We start from the raw sequence: 19,682 nt of genomic DNA, 5'->3' as shown, positions 1-19,682 counted from the left end.
CGGGGAAAAGAGGGAGGGAAGTGACAACAGCAGAGAATGTGGAGATATTACAACATGAGGAAGAAGTCAATGATGTACTAAATCGGCCATTTACAAAAACAGAACTCAAACGCTCTTTTAGAAAAACCAACATGTCAGCACCAGGTAAGGATCAGATTTGTTATATAATGATAAACAAGCTCAGTGTAGCATCGAAGGACATTTTAATTAATCTATATAACAAAGTTTGGGAGGATGGAAAGTTACCTCAAAGTTTGAAGGAGGCGGTCATAGTTCCAATACCTCAGCCAGGAAAAGATTGTACACATCCAGGGAATTATAGATCTATTGCTTTAACGTCTAACATCTGCAAAATAATGGAGAAAATGATCAATGACAGGTTAACATATTATTTTGAAAATAAAGGATACATTTCAAAATACCAGAGTGGTTTTAGGAGAGGGAGAAATAGCATGGATCCAGCTTTATGTTTGGAACATGACATTAGGAAGGCACAAATAAATAAGGAGAGTATGGTGGCAGTATTTTTTGACATAGAGAAGGCGTATGATATGATGTGGAGGGAAGGACTATTAATGAAACTGTATACATTTGGGATCAAGGGTAGGATTTATAAATGGATGAAGAACTTTTTATTAGGAAGAACAATAGAGGTTAGAATAGGAAAGAAATATTCAGGGAAATGTAAGAAAGAGTAAAACATTTTAGATTTTTGGGATTATGGGTGGATGAAAGAAATACATGGGCGGTGCATGTCCAGAAAATAGTGGATAAGTGTAAGAAAGTTTTAAATGTTATGAGGTGTTGAGTCGGAAGTGAGTGGGGGGCAGACAGAGTTGCTCTGAAAGCCATATACATTGGATTAATCAGATCAGTGTTTGATTACAGGTGCATTGTGTATGGTTCAGTAGCAAGCACAACTCTAAAAAAGTTAGATGTTATTCAATATCAGGCATTCAGATTGTGTACAGGTGCTTTTAAAACAACACCAACAGAAGCATTACAGGTGGAGATGGGAGAGATGCCTTTAGGAATGAGAAGAATTCAGTTGTCAGTAACTTACTGGGTTAATTTGCAGGGCCATAGTCAAGATCATCCAACACAGGAAACTTTAAAACCTTGCTGGGAGAAGGAGAAGAAGAAAACAAATAGCTTTGGATGGATAGTGACACAGAAAGCAGCAGAACTTACAGTAGATCAATTGCACATTAGTCCAACAGTACCATTACCGACAATACAACCCTGGATTCTGCCAGAAATCACCGTAGATTTAATATTATTAGGAAAAAAGAACAAGGATAGGGAATGTCATTTCAATTCACACAGCATCCAACGGTATATTGATAGGTATCACAGTTATGTCCAGATATATACAGACGCATCAAAAAACATATTAGGCAAAGTTGGGGTTTCATTTGTAGTTCCAGAATTTCAAATCAAAGTTGGGAAAAGAATCAGTGAGGGGTTATCAGTTTACACAGGGGAAATGATCGCAATATTATTAGCACTACAGTGGATAGAGGACACAAGACCATTAAAATCAATCATTTGTTCAGATTCAAGTTCATCAATCATTAGTCTACAGTACAGCCATTCAGAAAGCAGACCAGACATTTTAATAGAGATCAATCAAACACTGTATCGAATTCAGATGATGGGCCTCACAGTGATGGTTTTGTGGGTACCTGCACATATAAGGATACAAGGGAACGAATCTGCTGACAAGGTGGGAAAGAAGGCTACAACAAATCCTCAAGTAGATTTAGTAGTTAATATCAGCAGAACAGAGGTGAAGAGCATTATTAAACAGAGACTAAAGGAAAGGACGGCGGTTTTATAGAATCCAAAGGAAGGTTGGTGAGATGAGAAATGCAGGTGCCAATAGGAGAAATGAAAGAGTAATATCTAGAATAAGATTTGGACACACTGGATTAAATAGTACACTGTTTAAAATAGGAAAACATAACACAAGCAGATGCGATTACTGTGGACAAGAGGAGACAGTGGAACATGTTATTATGCACTGCCAGAAATATGATTTAAAAAGAAGACAAATGGTGGGAAAATTGAAAGAAATTAAAGTCCAATTGAACGTCAAAGATATCTTACAAAAGCACTCAGAAAATGAAGGATAAAACGTCAAAGAAGAAGAAGAAGTACATGCAAGGCTCAATCCCAAGTCCCTTATTTGCAGTCTCCTCGGTCGAACCGGAAGTAGTTCCAAAGCCGCCATGTTGAGGATCGTCCCAAAGCTCTTATAGTGAACGGAGGAGAGAGGATCGAGAAGAGAGGAGGCTGATCCGAGGAGCGATGACCGAGGAGACACGAGAGCCGACTTCACGGAAGTCTTTTCACTGACAGACACGCCCCCTTCTCGTATATCACTCACTGATTGGACGCTGCACGGGATCAGACTTCAGTGAAACAGAGTTTAATAGGGGAGAAAAGAGGGACATTAAAAAGAGGCTAAACGGAGCGTGGGACATTTAAAGAGATGATGAACATCAGTGAGTTTGTAAAGAGTTGCTCTGTGATGAGCTGCGATTAAAAAGAGTCTGACATGAAGATTAACAACCAAATAGATAGATAGATAGATAGATAGATAGATAGATAGATAGATACTTTATTGATCCCGAGGGAAATTCAAGGCATCCAGTAGCAGTATACAGACAGGCAGGACACAAGACATTAGTTACAATACACACCCGCTGTCCCCCCCCGGGGGCTGACTCTGAGGTCAGCAGTGCAGATGAGGAATGAGAAAAAAGTGAAAAAAGAGTCCAGGGATCACCGTGCGCTTCTTCCCTGCCGTGACAGTGCAGTGTTGTACAATCTGATGGCCAGGGGGGCAAAAGAGTTCTTGAGTCTGTCCGTGGAGCACGACTGTGACAGCAGTCTGTCACTGAACATGCTCCTCTGCCCGGTGAAGGTGCTGTGCAGAGGGTGGTGTGTGTTGTCCATGATGGAGAGCATTTTGTCCAGAGTCCTCCTCTCTACCACTGTCACCAGTGAGTCCAGCTCTGTGCCCACCACAGAGCCGGCCCTCCTCACCAGTCTGTCCAGGTGTGCTGCGTCCCTCTTCTTGCAGCTTCCTCCCCAGCACACCACTGCGTAGAAGAGGACGCTGGACACCACAGACTGGTAGAACATCTGCAGCAGCTTTTTGCAGATGTTGAAGGACCCCAGCCTTCTCAGGAAGTACAGACGGCTCTGTCCCTTCCTGCAGGTAGTGTCCATGTTAGGCGACCAGTCCAGCTTGTCATCCAGCTGCAGCCCCAGGTACCCCGTAGGTCCTGACCACCTCCACGTCGACCCCGCCGATGGAAACAGGTTCAAGATGTGGTTTGTTCCTTCGGAAGTCCACCACCATCTCCTTGGTCTTGGAGGTGTTTAGCTGCAGATGGTTGTCACTGCACCACGTCACAAAGTCCTCGATCAGGCTCCTGTACTCCTCCTCCTGTCCATCCCTGACACAAGCAACTATCGCAGTGTCGTCCGAGTATTTCTGCATGTGGCAGAGCTCAGAGTTATACTGGAAGTCCGAGGTGTACAGGGTGAACAGGACGGGGGAGAGCACAGTCCCCTGTGGTGCACCGGTGCTGCTGACCACAGTGTCAGATGTGCAGTCCTTCAGTCTGACGTACTGTGGTCTCTCTGTGAGGTAGTCCGTGATCCACCTCACCAGGTGCGAGTCCACCCTCATCTCGGTCAGCTTGTCTCTCAGTAGGAGGGGATGGATGGTGTCGAAAGCGCTTGAAAAATCAAAGAACATGATTCTCATCACGCTGCTCCCTTTGTCCAGATGAGAGTAAGCCCTGTGTAGAAAATATGAAGCTCTACAACTTCTATCAAATCAATACATCCTTCATGTTCTGTTCATCATCCCTCAGACTGTTTGAATGTCTGATGATGATGAGGATGACAGTCTGATGAAGAGGAGCCCGTTTTATATTCTCACTTATTTATCTTCACAAAGTTTCATCATTTAGATTCTAATCAATCATTTTCAGTATCCTGACACATAAATATCTGTGTTTATAAAATACAGAGTTGGTTGTCTAAATACAGGCTAGGTTCAGTCCAAACTGTTTAATAATAATCAATAATTATAGACAATTCAAAATGAAATCTTTCAGTCAGTAGAAACTGTCCTTTTGGTTATGAGCAGACTGCAGGTTGTTCTTCAGGTGTTTTTTTTTATCAGGTAAAGACACTAAACACTGTAACTGTGTTTGATTAGAAATAATACAGTGTGTGTGTTTGATTAGAAATAATACAGTGTGTGTGTTTGATGAGAAATAATACAGTGTGTGTGTTTGATGAGAAATAATACAGTGTGTGTGTGTTTGATTAGTAATAATACAGTGTGTGTGTGTTTGATTAGAAATAATACAGTGTGTGTGTTTGATTAGAAATAATACAGTGTGTGTGTTTGATGAGAAATAATACAGTGTGTGTGTTTGATGAGAAATAATACAGTGTGTGTGTTTGATTAGAAATAATACAGTGTGTGTGTGTGTGTGTGTAGACATAAACAGCTGTTGATCAGCTGATGTGGCGTCATGTGACGCTGTCGAGGAAACGACGTCTCATGTGTCTTAAAGCTGATTTCCTCGGTCCTCTCTCCTCGGTTTCGTTTCCTCCGTGCATCTCTGGTGGGCGGGACTAAGACGCAAGTGGAGGAGACAACTCGGAGGACACTCGGTGCAAATAAGGGACATGAGATCCAGCCCAAGACACACGTACACTCTTTCCACCTACTGTACGGGAGAGGAAATCATCCGAGCTGAACTTCAGAGTCCATCCTGAATCTGAAATACAACCTGTGGAGGACAGCGTTACACTCTACAGTGTACAGCCTGCCGGAAATCCATTAGAAGAAGAAGAAAAAGGAGAACCGGAAGTGGTTCCACTAGTCGATGCTAACACAACACTCTCTCTACTTTCATGTCCAATCAAAGTGAACTAAAGACGCCTGTTTGTCTGGATTAATTTATTCATGTGAGTTTCACACTTTAGTCCTGACTTGGTCCTTTCTTCACGGTTACATTTTTAACGTTTGCCGGGAATCCTTGGTCAACTTTAGCCTTATGCTGTTAGCTTTAGCGCGACCGATCACAGAGAGATCTGATCAAGATGTCTAAAGTCCAGCTGCTGAGAGCTTTAGTGAACCAGAGACTGAGTGCAGCAGCTGAAGAGATATTTGAGCTGTTTGAAAGAACGCTAGCAGAGTATGAGGAGGAAATCTGTCGATCCAAAGAGGAAAATGAGCGACAACGCCACCTGCTGGACGCTGCGTTCAACCCGGAAGTCCGTTTATACAGATCAGGTTTGTATTGTTTTTATGTCTATTCTTTTACAGTCACATTTGAACATTTCAATAATAACAATGTAGAACATATATTACAGACCGAGCACGACTCATTATGAACAAAAAACAAATGAAACATAAAAGTCAGAGCTTTCATCTTGAATCAAAATCTTTAAACTTTGATTTATTTCTGAAGCTCGTTTAGTTCTTATATTTATCATTGTTTTGTTTATTGTGTTGATTTATTCATGAAAATAAAGAAGCGTGGTTTGACTTTCAAAAATACACATTTGTGTGTGTGTATATTGTTTGGTCAAAATAACGTCTGTTTCATACATTGTCTGTTTTAGACGGTTATATTTTAAATTTGGACAATTTGAATCTTTTGCACATATGTAGTTTTGAAATGAACCCTAAAACGTTTTTTGTAAAATCACAATCATGAAATAAAGTTTTCTGGGTTTAAATTTCACCGTCACACAACACACTCCTCGCTCCGAGGTCGGTGCTCGGGCCCTGATAGGCTGCTCTGCTTTATGAAGTGGAATAATAATGTATTATATATGGTGAGCGTCAGCAGCTGTAGAGCAGAGCCGGGTCGTTGTAACAAGCAGGTGTTTCAATGTTAACATGATCGTTGAACCCCGAGCTCTCCTCATTACAGAAACAGTCATATACTGTTTACTTCTTATTGATCCCTGACACCACGATGAGCTTTCTGTCACTGGCTGTTTGAAGTGCAGTGACTCCACCCACTGAGACATCTCGTGCATACCCTCTATGAAGTAGTGCTATCAGGGGTTTCATCTAAAGAGGAAATTCAGGTTTTTATGAGCTTTATTCTTTTTCACTTTTTTCACAGATGTGCAGCAGCTGGTGGTGAGTCAACACAAGGTTTCCCCTGAGCAGCAGGATCTGAGCCCTAGACTGGACCAGAGCGAGCCACCAAACTCACCACAAGTTAAAGATGAAGAGAAGGAGCTGTGGGGCAGACAGGAAGGAGAGCAGCTTCAAGGGCCAGGGGAGTTTGATATCAGCATGTCAACATTCCAACTTATCTCTGTGAAGACGGAAGAAGAAGAGAAATCTCAGAGCTCACAGCTTCATGAAAACCAAAGTGAAGAGAGCAGAGACACACAGCATATAAAAACAGAAGCTGATGGAGAGGACTGCGGAGGAGCAGAACCAGGCAGAGACTTTAATCCAGACAGTCATTCACAGCCAGATACTCCTGACAAGACTTCAGACTTTTCTGGATCTGATACTGATGACAGTGGTGATTGGGAGAAGAGAGATGAACCTCAGGAAGATTTAAACCCTGTGCAAAACAAAGATGTACCTGTGAGTAATGTGGTATGTAATACAGCTAAAATATCAGTCAGCTCCTCTGAATGTGCTACAAGCTTCAAACAAAAGAAACAACGAAAACACAATAGAATCCAAACAGGAGAGAAACTCTTGAGTTGCAACAAATTTAGCTGTTCGGTGTGTAAAAAGAGTTGTTCTTCTAGAGCAGCTGTTGTGATGCACATGAGGACTCACACAGGGGAGAAACCCTTCAACTGTTCAGTTTGTGGTAAAAGATTTGCACAAAATGGAGCTCTGAAAGTTCACTTGGCAACTCACTCAGGAGAGAAACCATTAAGTTGTTCAGTTTGTGGTAAAAGATTTGCACAAGCTGGACATCTGAAGTCCCACTTGACTGTTCACACAGGAGAGAAAGCATTTAGTTGTTCAGTTTGTGGTAAAAGATTTGCACAAAATGGACATCTGAAGTCCCACTTGTCTGTTCACACAGGAGAGAAACCATTTAGTTGTTCAGTTTGTGGTAAAACATTTGCACTAAATGGACATCTTAAGTCCCACTTGTCTGTTCACACAGGAGAGAAACCATTTAGTTGTTCAGTTTGTGGTAAAAGATTTGCACTAAATGGACATCTGAAGTCCCACTTGGCTGTTCACTCAAGAGAGAAACCATTTCGTTGTTCAGTTTGTGGTAAAAGATTTGCACTAAATGGACGTCTAAAGTCCCACTTGGCTGTTCACACAGGAAATAAAACATTTGATTGTAAGGTGTGTTGTAAAAAGTTATCTAGCCTTGGTTGTTCCAAACGTCACATGCTTGTTTGTGAAAGAAAACGAAATCAAAATGTCTGTAATGCAAAGTAATTCCTGTAGGAATCGATCAAAAAAGGTACGACACTCTTAACGATGTTCAGTTAAAAAAAAAACAACTCTAAAATTATTCTTCTTTCAGTTTGATCTTTTCAGCAGACAAAGCCACATCATTAAAGTCGTTGTGCTTTATTTAGTCAATAATAGTTGTTTTGTATGCATCGTTAACCTGAGCTGTTTGCTTTACACAGACTTCTCTGGGGTTCAGTTTTTTTAAAATGTTTCTGCATTAACCAAGATGTCACATGAATGTTGAGATAGATTTTGTTACTTAAATCAGTTTCCATATTTGTCCTTTGGATTGTTTACATACATCAAGAAACCTTCAAGAAACCAGCCCTACATTTTCTCCTGCCCCGCTCAGAAAGGTCATTTTAGTGAGGTAGAAAAATGTCTCTTCATTTTGTGGAAACAGTCATTCAAAAATGTTCTGTCCATTTATTTTGAACTATTGCTGCGTACATAACAAAAACACTTTGTTCTAAGGATAAAATAAACCACCTGTTTGCAATATTTCTTTGATTGTATTTTCTTAATTAGCACAACCTGTGGAGGACAGCGTTACACTCTACAGTGTACAGCCTGCCGGAAATCTATTCGAAGAAGAAGAAAAAGAGAACCGGAAGTGGTTCCACTAGTCGATGCTAACACAACACTCATTCTCTACTTTCATGTCCAATCAAAGTGAACTAAAGACGCCTGTTTGTCTGGATTAATTTATTCATGTGAGTTTCACACTTTAGTCCTGACTTGGTCCTTTCTTCACGGTTACATTTGTAACGTTTGCCGGGAATCCTTGGTCAACTTTAGCCTTATGCTGTTAGCTTTAGCGCGACCGAACACGTTTTCCCAGCGGACTGTGTGTGAAAGAAAAGCTGCAGAGAGATCTGATCAAGATGTCTAAAGTCCAGCTGCTGAGAGCTTTAGTGAACCAGAGACTGAGTGCAGCTGCTGAAGAGATATTTGAGCTGTTTGAAAGAACGCTAGCAGAATATGAGGAGGAAATCTGTCGATCCAAAGAGAAGAAACACAACCTTTATAATGTGGGGTTACACACATCAGGTATGTACAGTTTTGATTAAAAATGACTTTGAGATGCTTCTACTTGCTTTAGAAAAGGTGGATGTGACCCAATATAAAATGTTTTATCGCGACTGTCAAAACTTTTTTAAACACAAAGCTCAAAGAAGCGGTACCAAAACAACACGTCCATTTCAAACTGCCTTTTTACCTTAACAACCTTTATTTTTAACCACAAATTATAACGTGTGTGTGCGCGCGCCTTTAAGGAGACATTGCATGTGCAGTTTATTTTGCTATTTGTTACTTGCCCTTTGCTTGCTGAGCGATGGACGATGTACATACATGTTTTGTTACCTACCAAAGGAGTGCAGAGGTGAATTAGCCTCAAGCTAACTCTGGTGAAATTCATCAAGTGGTTACATTTATGTTTTTATTACACAGGAGTCCTTCCAAATAAAGCTGAATTGAACTTTGACAATGCTGGTAATGTTCAGGATGCTGCTTCTGTACCTGTACAACTGCCTCTGTGTCTGCAGACCTGCTGGGTTGGGGCCCCACTGGTTTTGGGTTTTGTACCAGCTGATGCCATATCATCATCTCTCTTGGTCACAAATGTTAGCATTGACCCTGTTATGACAAGATCCAGTCAATAAACCCATCATAAAGCAGACTGTGTGTACGTTTGGGTCTTCTCTCTCTCCTCCAGCCGACACATTACGAACATGTGCACCAATTATGAGGTCCTACGCAAGCGTGTGTTCCACATACAGGGAGAGGCTCTAACTGATCACCTCACGTTTGATTTGTGCTTACAGTAAACTACAGTTTACAAAGAGTTGTTTATGTTTTCCGCAGAAGTCGAGCAGCTGGTGGTGAGAAAAAGAGAGGAGCTTCCCTCTAAAGGGCCGGAGAGGGACTCCAGTCTGAACCAGGAGGACCCACTAGAATCAGCACCAGAACCAACTCACATTAAAGAGGAGGAGGAGGAACTCTGGAGCAGTCAGGGGGGAGAGCAGCTTCAAGTGCCAGAGGAGGCTGATATCATCAAATTCGCTTCCTTTCCTGTCCCTGTGAAAACTGAAGAAGATGAAGAGAAAACAGAAGCTGATGGAGAGGACTGTGGAGGAGCAGAACCAGACAGAGATTTTAATCCAGACAGTCATTTACAGTCAGCTACTCCTGAGGAGACACACTTTTCTGGATCTGATACTGATGACAGTGGTGATTGGGAGGAGAGAGATCAACCTCAGGAAGGTTTAAACCCTCAAAACAAAGACATACCTGTAAGTGATGTGAACTGTAACACTGGAGATACATCAGTTATCTCCTCTGAATGTACTAAAAGCTTTGGACAAAAGAAACAACTAAAAAACAAAGAAATCCACACAGGAGAGAAACCATTTATTCCCTCAGTTTGTGCTGAAAGACACCAGATAAAAAAACCTCTAAGTAACCCACTGATATCCCGTACAGCAGAAACAGCCCTCAGCTGCTGCGTTTGTAAGAGGACTTTCATCAGGAAATCCAATATGGTGGCGCACATGAGAGTTCACACAGGAGAGAAACCATTCAGTTGTTCAGTTTGTGGTAGAATGTTTTCTCGGCATGAAAATCTGAAACGACACTCTGTTGTCCACACAGAGGAGAAACCCTTCAGTTGTTCAGTTTGTGGGAAAAGGTTTGCTCAACGTGTTTATCTTGGACGACACGCTGTTGTCCACACTGGTGGGAAACCGCTTCGTTGCCGTGTTTGTGATCAAAGATTAACTCGGCATGATGCTGTCAGAAACCACAAGTGTGTCAGATAGAGCAGCAGAAAGACAAAAAGTACTGAACATCAGCATTGAAGAGTGCAGACAACAGGTTTTAAGAGGGAGCAGAGGAAATGTGGGATGGAAGTATTGAGTTTTGAAATGTATTGATGAGACATGTAAAGCCTTATTTCAGCTTTTGAAAGAACTGGTAAAGAAAATGTAGTGTATTTGTTTAATCCTTCTGGGTTACTTTTCAATTGTTTGTCATCACTACTCCAGCCCACACCTCAGTGTGATCTGTGGCAGCTTGGACCTTAAACTCTGATTACTTGCCGCCATTACACTGACAAGCACCAGGAACCCGGTGAGGAACGCCGGGGAAAAGTGTGTTTGAGTGTGTAGCTCACTTCAGTCCAAATCTGGGCATCAAAATCGTCTTTATAAACACGGCAAGAAAAGAACACAGAGGCCGAGAAGGCTGCAACAAAAAGGATCGACATCTCCTGACGTCACACTCTTCTGGATCTGAAACTTATGATTGATGAGTGGTGATTGGGTGGAATGTGAACCTCAAGAAACAAACCACGAGTTGTTCACACAGGAGAGAAACCATTTAGTTCCTCAGTTTGTGGTAAAAGATACCAAAGAAAGAAACCTTTAAATAACCACATGATACATCATTCAGCAGAAATGTTTGTGAGAGGAGTTTCATCAGGAAATCCAACATGGTGACGCACATGAGAGTTCAATCAGGAGAGAAACCATTCAGTTGTTAAGTTTGTCGGAAAATGTTTTCTCAGCATGAAAATCTGAGTCGACACTCTATTTGCCACTCGAGGGAGACATTGTTCAGTTGTTCAGTCTGTAAAAGAAGTTTTATCTGGAGAACAGAGATGGTAAGGCACATGAGAGTCCACACAGGAGAGAAACCGTTTGGCTGTTCAGTTTGTGGGAAAAGATTTGCTCTGAGTGAACCTCTGCGACCTCAGGATTTTTCAACACAGACTAGAAACCGTTTAGTTGTTCAGTTTGTGGTCACAGATTGAAACATCATGGAGCCCTTCAACAACACTTTTTTTTGTCCACACATCTGAGACACAGTTTATTTGCCATGTTTGTGATGGAAATAAAATTCAAAGAAACACAAAGAGCAGCAGAAAAAGAACATTTTCAGATCCAGGGAAGGGGATTTTTTTTTTTACCAGAATCCCACTGTGACATCACAAGGAGAGCACGTTTAAAACAGAGCGTTATTATTTGTGTTGTTATCAGACTTCTGCAGATCACAAACAAAGGACTGGATGGATTTATTTCCCATGTCGGTCAGTAGACTCTCAGGTTACACAAATAAATGTTCAAAAACTCTTTCAAAAGGACATTTTTCATATATCCCCTTTAAATCTTCACAATTTCCTCAAAACACACTGTTCAACTAATCTCTCCTCTTGTCTCACGTTATATTTCTAAACTGTTCCCTGAGGATGGATGCTACATGTTTGTCTGCAGAGTTGTTGAATTCTGTCATTCTCAAAGTTAGCGTCTTTATTCTGTGAGTACGTTTTAGATGTAATGTCATATTTTTGATAAAACACTAAACTTCAATTACCTAACTTCTCTTCTAATTCTGGCATCATTTTTTGTAGACTTAAAACTCTGCACCAGGGGACCCAACAGGGTTTTATTTTTCTTATTTATTAATTCATTTGCTTTTTGGACTTTTGTTTTTTGCACTGTCATATATTCTATGATGTTGTCAAGGATTGTTCTGTTTTGTATTGTGTCTGTTTAATAAAAATACAGTTCCAAAAAAAAAAAACTCTGCACCATGTAAAAAAGAGAACAAAAAAGGAAATACATGTTTGCAGAATGCAGATTTCTAGAACAAGGAACAGCTGAACATGTGTCGTTGCCTTTTGTTAAAAAAAATAAAAACAAGACTCTTTGAAGCTTTAAGGAAAGAAAAATACGAACCCCGAAACTTCTGGTTTAGTGAAGAGGGTCTCATTAAAATGTTTGTATTCCTCTAAATGTTAAAGCTACTCAGGCCCACACTCCAGCGCAGCAGGTGGCGGTAACGCCCTGAAACGTGCGTCTTAAAACTCCCGCAATTAAACAAAGAACCGGAAGCAGCTACAGTACACAACGCTAAGTCCAGCTGCTGAGAGCTTTAGTGAACCAGAGACTGAGTGCAGCTGCTGAAGAGATATTTGAGATGTTTGAAGGAACGATAGCAGAATATGAGGAGGAAATCTGTCGATCCAAAGAGGAAAATGAGCGACAACAAAAACTACTGGATGTTGTTTTTAACCCGGAAGTCCGCTTACATCGATCAGGTTAGTGCAGTTCACTTTTTATGTGGTATTCCTCTAAACTTGTGAGACATCAAAAAACTCTCCTTTGCCATGACAGCCAGCAAAGAGAGGTGAACAGCTCCCTCAGGAAGTCTGTGTGAGACAACTTATGACCATTCAAATGTGATCAATACAGACATACACCAATACAGTGCATCAAGCATTCCTCACAGTAGTCGAATAACTTTAATGACGATGATGGTGCTCATAGAGAGTGGTGAAATGTTTGTGAATATATTTTTCCCTCGCATAAAGATAGATAGATAGATGGATAGATAGATAGATACTTTATTGATCCCGAGGGAAATTCAAGGCATCCAGTAGCAGTATACAGACAGGCAGGACACAAGACATTAGTTACGATACACACCTGCTGTCCCCCCTCCCCTCTGTATCAATAATCCCCCAAACAAGATTTAACAGCCCCTATGTGACTAAGAGTAAACATAATTACAGGTTAAACCTGTGCAGTTAGCATTAGCATTAGACTTAAACTTATATAGTATAATGTACATAACCTGTGAAGGAGAGAAAAAACATTTGCTGGTTAAAAGAGACCTGTAAACAGTTAAAGGTGGTTGTAGTAAAGATCACTATCTTGTTTCGTTTCACTTCCTCTTTTTTCCGACAGCACCTCCTTTAGTACACTTCCTGGTTTCTCCCCTCCCCCTTGAATGTTTGCTGTTTGCACTCGGTCACTGATTATTAGACTGAATTCCCCCAGTCACTGTGTTCCGCTTAGTTTAGTTTTTCATTAAACACAAATCAGATGAGTACAGAAGTTACAAAGCTCAAATGTTTGACTCTCCACAGACGTCCAGCTGCTGGTGGTGAGAGATGAAGAGGTTCCCCCTGAGCAGCAGGAGAGGGGCTCCAGTCTGAACCAGGAGGACCCACCAGAACCAGCACACATTAAAGAGGAAGAAGTCTGGAGCAGTCAGGAGGGAGAGCAGCTTCAAGGATCAGTGGATGCTCATGTCAACAAATTCCCTTTTCCTCTCCCTGTGAAAACCGAAGAGGACGATGAAGAGAAACCTCAGTCCTCACAGCTTCAACAAACCCAAACTGATCAGACCAGAGAGGAAAATTCAAAAACAGAAGCTAAAGGAGAGAAGTGTGAGGGATCAGACTCAGACTTTAATCCAGACAGTTATTTACAGCCGGTTACTGATGATGAGTCGTCACACTCTGAGGCTGATGATGGTAGGTGTGATTGGGAGACCAGTGAACCTCAGGAAAGTTTGAACCCTGTGCAAAACAAAGACGTACCTGGAAGTGATGTGAACTGTAAAACTGGAAAATTTGCTTGCTCAGTTTGTGGTAAAAGATGCAGAGATAATGCAGATCTAAAAACACACTCTCTTGTTCACACAGGAGAGAAACCATTTAGCTGTTCAGTTTGTAGTAAAAGATTCACAACAAGAACAGACCTTAAACGACACTCTGTGGTCCACACAGGGGAGAAACCATTTGGTTGTACACTCTGTGGGAAGAGATTCACACAACGTGGACCTCTTCAACAACACTCTGTTGTCCACACAGGGGAGAAACCGTTCAGTTGTTTAGTTTGTGGTAAAATGTTTTCACGACATTCTTGTCTAAAACGGCACTATTTTGTCCACAACAAGAAAAACCATTTGGCTGTTCAGTTTGTGGGAAAAGATTTTATCAACAGGGACAACTGAGTCGACACTCTGTTGTCCACACGGGGGAGAAACCATTTAGCTGTTCAGTTTGTGGTGAAAGATTTTCTCTGAATGAAAGTCTGAAACGACACTCTATTTGCCACTCGAGGGAGAAATCGTTCAGTTTTTCAGTCTGTAAAAGAAGTTTTATCTGGAGAACAGAGATTGTACGGCACATGAGAGTCCACACAAGAGAGAAACTGTTTAGCTGTTCAGTTTGTGGGAAAAGGTTCACACAAAGTGGAGACCTTAGGTGGCACTCTCTTGTCCACACAGGATAAATTGTTTGGTTGTGCAGTATGTGGTCAGAAATTTACTAAGAGCGCAAATCTAAAAAGACACACTGTTGTCCACACAGGGGAGAAACCGTTTGGTTGTTAAGTTTGTGGGAAAAGATTTGCTCTGAGTGAACATCTGTGACGTCATGATTGTTGACACCTAGAAACTGTTAAGTTGTTCAGTTTGTGGTCACAGATTGAAACATCATGGAGCCCTTCAACAACACTTTTTTTGTCCACACATCTGAGACACAGTTTATTTGCCATGTTTGTGATGGAAGTCAAATTCAAAGAAACACAAAGAGCAGCAGAAAAAAGGACACTTTCAGATCCATGGAAGGAGATACCAGGGGAGGGGATTTTTTTTTTTTTAAACAAGAATCCCACTGTGGAGAGCTTGTTTTAAACGGAGCATTTTTTTGTGTGTTGTCAGAGAGTTGTGAGTGTTGTTGTTCTGCAGATCACAAACAAAGGATTGGATGGATTTAATTCACATGTTGTGGGTCAGTAGACTCTCAGGTTACACAAACAAATGTTCAAAAACTCTTTCAAAAGGAGATTTTTCATGTCCCCTTAAATTGTGCATTAAAATCAATCTTCACAATTTCCTCATAACACACTGTTCAACTAATCTCTCCTCTTGTCTCACGTTATGTTTCTAAACTGTTCCCTGAGTTTGTCTGCAGAGTTGTTGAATTCTATCATTCTCAAAGTTAGCGTCTTCATTCTCTGAGTGTGTTTTAGATGTAATGTTGTGGAGGTCGAAGAAAAAGAGACAAAAATATCATACCGGAAACTCACCCTCCAGAATAAAGTGCAAGTTTGTGTTTGAGACCTACAGAATAGTGCCGCTACATAGGCCCCCCTCCAGAACACCCAAAATAACACAGCCAGCCAGGAACATACGTGAAACAGCATGCAAAACAAAAATGCATATAATGAAACTTCAACAATACAGCTTAGGCAACTTGACCTTCCTACCCCTGCGACTATGCTGAACAGCCACCTGAGGTACAACAGGAAGAGACAAAGAGGTAGGGTTAGGAGGACGGCCCGGCGTGCAGGACGAGCCATCTCCACCTGATCCTCCTGAAGCACATGAGCAGGCTTCATCTCAACCAGGAAAAACTTACGCCCCGCTTCTCACACCCGAAAGGGGCCGTCATACGGCGACTGCAGGGGAGAGCAGTGCGCTTCATGTCTGATGAAAACATACTTCGCCGACATGAGGTCTTTGGGAACGTATGACTGGGGGATGCAGTGGTGCACTGCAACAGGTGAGAAAACCTTTGCCTCCCCCCGTAAGCCAGACCTCCCAACCACAACGGGGCCCAACCCTGAGACCCCAGGAAGGAACTCCCCCGGGAATCTCAAAGTCTGACCCAGAACCAGCTCAGCAGAGGAGGAATGCAGGTCCTCCTTGGGGGCAGAACATAGCCCCAACAACACCCACGGCAGTCTGTCCATCCAGCTACTATCCACTAAAGACGCGCGGAGGGCAGCCTTCATGGTACGGTGGAACTGCTCACACAGGCCATTGGCCTGTGGGTGGTATGCGGTGGTTTGGTGAAGTTTAACCCCCAAGCTCCCAGCCACCGCATTCCACAGCTCTGAGGTAAACTGGGGGCCTCTATCAGACGTCATGTCCAAAGGAACCCCAAACCGTGACACCCATGAGACAAAATTAGCAACTTACTACCTTTACTTAGTGCAGATTCCTCCTATATTTTGGATACAGCAGAAACGGTTCCAAATTCTGATACTAACCTCGACTGTTTTTTTCCACTTAATCTCTCAGAACTAAATTCGATTATTTCTGCGTCTAAACCGTCAACCTGTCTTTTAGATCCAATCCCAACCAAGTTGTTTAAGGAAGTCTCTCCTCTAGTTAGCAGCTCCATACTAGATATGATCAATATATCTTTAGCAGCAGGTTATGTACCCCAGTCATTTAAAGTAGCTGTAATTAAACCGCTCCTTAAAAAGCCTACTATTGATTCAGGAACTCTAGCTAGCTATAGACCTATATCTAACCTTCCTTTTACCTCCAAGATCTTAGAGAAAGTGGTAGCTAATCAGTTGTGTGATTTTCTCCACAACAACAGCTTGTTTGAGGAGTTCCAGTCGGGATTTAGAGCTTACCATAGCACTGAGACTAGTTAGAGTTACACATGATCTTCTGTTAGCCTCAGACAGGGGACTTCTATCTGTGCTTGTCCTGTTAGAGCTTAGTGCTGCTTTTGACACAATTGACCATCAGAATCTGTTACAGAGAATAGAACAATTGCTTGGAGTTACAGGGACTGCTTTAAGTTGGTTTAGATCCTATTTATCAGACAGATCTCAGTTTGTGCATGTTCATGATGAGACCTCTATGCACACCAAAGTTAGCCATGGAGTGCCTCAAGGATCAGTGCTTGGTCCGATTCTATTTACATTATATATGCTTCCTCTAGGTAGTATTATGAGAAAACACTCCATAAACTTTCATTGCTATGCAGACGATACTCAGCTCTACATAGCAATGAAGCCAGAAGACACCAACCAGCTTCGTAAACTAGAAGCCTGCCTCAAGGACATCAGGACCTGAATGACCAGAAACTTCTTGCTGCTCAACTCAGACAAGACTAAAGTTATAGTGATTGGACCTAAGAACCTTAGAGAGACTTTCTCTGCCGATATGACGGCCCTTAGTAGTATTAGCGTAGCCTCTGGTACCACTTGTAGGAACCTAGGAGTTCTGTTTGATCAGGATATGTCCTTTGATTCATACATTAAACAAATTTCAAGGACAGCTTATTTTCATCTTCATATTATCTCTAAGATCAGACAGATCCTGTCACAAAATGATGCTGAAAAATTAGTTCATGCATTTGTTACCTCCAGGTTGGATTACTGTAATTCTATTTTATCAGGATGCTATGGTAAATCTCTAAAGACCCTTCAACTCATCCAAAACACTGCAGCTCGTGTTCTTACTAGAACTAGGAAAAGGGACCACATTACTCCTGTATTGGCTTCTCTCCATTGGCTCCCTATAAAATCTAGAATAGAATTTAAAATCCTTCTGCTCACCTACAAAGCTCTAAACGGTCAGGCACCATCCTATCTTAAAGAGTTAATTGTACCGTACTATCCGACAAGAACATTACGTTCCCAAAATGCAGGCCTGCTCGTGGTGCCTATAGTCTCTAAAAGTACTATGGGAGGTAGAGCCTTTAGTTATCAGGCACCGCTCCTTTGGAATCGTCTACCAGTCGGGGTCCGGGAGGCAGACACACTAGGTACTTTTAAGAATAGACATAAAACTTTTCTTTTTGAGAAATCTTATAGTTAGGGCTGGCTTAGGACCAGCTCATAGTTATGCTTCTATAGGCCTAGACTACCGGGGGAACTGGCACCAGGATCTCTTATCTCTTTCCCTCTTTCTCTCCCAGCTTTCATATCTTATTACTGCTTGTCACTATCTTCATATTCTAACCTCTCCTTTTTCTGGGAGCTCCTGAGCTCTCTTAGGTTCCTTGGGACTGTTGGTGAGGATGGCCTGTCCAAACACCCCCCCCCCCAACCTATCCTATCCTATTCTTCTTTCTGCATCTTGTCCCATTTTCAAGCCCAGCACAGTTTAGCAGATAGCTGTTCATCATGATCCGGGTCTGCTGAAGATTTCTGCCTGTTAAAAGGAAGTTTGTTCTTGCCACGCTATGACCGATTAAGCTGGGCTCTTGTAATATAGCCATCAGTCAGGTCCTTTACCTGCTTTTTGTAAACATAACAATGAGCATGGTCTTGTTACCTGCTCTTTTGTTAATGTTAACAGACAAACAGTAAGGTCCTTTACCTGCTTTTGTAAAGTGTCTCGAGATAACGCCTGTTATGAATTGACGCTATATAAATAAAGATTGATTGATTGATGAGTACAGGAATGCCCGGTCCACCTCCGCTGAAGTCGTAGACAAGAGGGGAACCGCCTCAGGCCACCGTGTGGTTCTCTCCACCATGGTAAGCAGGTGAGTGAAACTGCGCGACGGGGGAAAAGGACCGACCAGATCCACATGAACATGCTTGAAGCGTCTCTCAGGAATCGGAAATGACCCCAAAGGAGCTGTAATGTGACGATGCCCCTTGGTGCGCTGAGATGCCACACAGGTAGAGGCCCAAGCTCTAATGTCTTTTCTGAGGCCAGGCCACACAAACCTGGCACCCACCAATTTAACTGAAGCTTTAACCCCGGATTGTGACAGGGAATGAACAGCATCAAAAATACGACGTCGCCAAGCAGTCGGGACCAAAGGGCAGGGCTTATCCATAGAGACGTCACAAAGGAGGGCCGCCCCACTGTCCTGAAAAGACACATCGTCCAACTGCAAACTAGACTCGGCTGTGCGCAGTGCTTGCACCTCCAAATCCACCAGCTGGTCCACAGTCTATGAACAGTGGCAATCGGTGCTCGAAAGAGGCAGTCCGGTGCTGCAGGGTCGGGATGGGCTAACAATGCAGCGTTAGCAAGCGCTGTCTTAGATTTGCCAAATGCTTCTAACCTCTCAGGTGTCCACTCAATGTCCTGGTTTCCCTCTTTGCCTTTCAGAGCTTCATACAAAGGGTGCATTATGTGGGCAGCTCAAGGAATGAAACGGTTGTAGAAATTGAACATGCCCAAAAACTCCTGCAGGGGCTTCACAGAGGAGGGGTGGGGAAAAGCTGAATCCGCTCCGACCTTGGTAGGAAGGGGGACAGCACCTCATCGGGAAATGCAGTGACCCAGGAACTCAATCTCTGAAAGCCCAAACTGACATTTAGCTGGGTTCACAATCAATCCGTGGTCATTCAGGCGCTCAAAAAGCAGGCAGAGGTGTACCCTGTGCTCCTCTGCAGAAGCACTTGCCACCAGTATATCATCCAGATACACAAAAAGGAGAGGCATATCTCACAACACAGAGTCCAGAAGCCGCTGGAACGTCTGCGCAGCACCCTTCAAGCCAAACGGCATCCTCAAAAACTCAAACAGCCCAAAAGGAGTGACGACCTGGTGGTACCCTCTCGCCAAATCAACCTTCGAGAAAATGACAGCTCCTGCCAGGTGTACAGAAAAATCCTGAATATGG

The 19,682-nt window shown here is 42.4% G+C and overlaps 3 protein-coding genes and 1 long non-coding RNA gene across 4 annotated transcripts in view; 3 read left to right on the top strand and 1 right to left on the bottom strand.

Moving 5' to 3' along the window:
- LOC306838909 (uncharacterized protein) overlaps positions 1–7,999 on the top strand; it is a 34,368-nt gene extending 26,369 nt beyond the window's left edge. The window contains exons 2-3 of the mRNA XM_079367327.1: positions 5,126–5,329; positions 6,174–7,999. Of these exons, the coding sequence (XP_079223453.1) occupies positions 5,126–5,329; positions 6,174–7,480 (1,511 nt within the window). The 3' untranslated portion in view covers positions 7,481–7,999. The remainder of the gene's footprint in view (positions 1–5,125; positions 5,330–6,173) is intronic.
- The window catches only part of LOC306838923, a 63,047-nt gene that overhangs the window by 28,165 nt on the left and 15,200 nt on the right, over positions 1–19,682 (bottom strand). The gene's annotated exons all lie outside the window — the stretch shown is intronic.
- Positions 8,099–10,336, top strand: LOC306838918 (uncharacterized protein). Its single transcript, XM_079367339.1, has 2 exons — positions 8,099–8,548; positions 9,365–10,336. Exons 1-2 carry the CDS (start codon positions 8,383–8,385, stop codon positions 10,315–10,317), a joined length of 1,119 nt encoding a protein of 372 aa, XP_079223465.1. The 5' UTR covers positions 8,099–8,382; the 3' UTR covers positions 10,318–10,336.
- Positions 11,580–14,395, top strand: LOC306839876 (uncharacterized protein; the record flags this gene model as incomplete). Its single annotated transcript, XM_079368820.1, has 3 exons — positions 11,580–11,585; positions 12,419–12,596; positions 13,428–14,395. 3 exons carry the CDS (start codon positions 11,580–11,582, stop codon positions 14,297–14,299), a joined length of 1,056 nt encoding a protein of 351 aa, XP_079224946.1. The 3' UTR covers positions 14,300–14,395.

Source organism: Symphodus melops, assembly GCF_947650265.1.
Source record: "Symphodus melops genome assembly, chromosome: 18".
NCBI lineage: Eukaryota > Metazoa > Chordata > Actinopteri > Labriformes > Labridae > Symphodus > Symphodus melops.
Note: the sequence above shows the minus strand (reverse complement) of the source record. Positions and strands in the feature narration are given on the sequence as shown.

Bases quoted from the DNA above. Each gene is read 5' to 3' on its own strand.
- LOC306838918 (XM_079367339.1), top strand. From the start codon at position 8,383: ATGTCTAAAGTCCAGCTGCTGAGAGCTTTAGTGAACCAGAGACTGAGT. The intron at 8,549-9,364 runs GTATGTACAGTT...TGTTTTCCGCAG, and splicing joins TGTGGGGTTACACACATCAG to AAGTCGAGCAGCTGGTGGTG.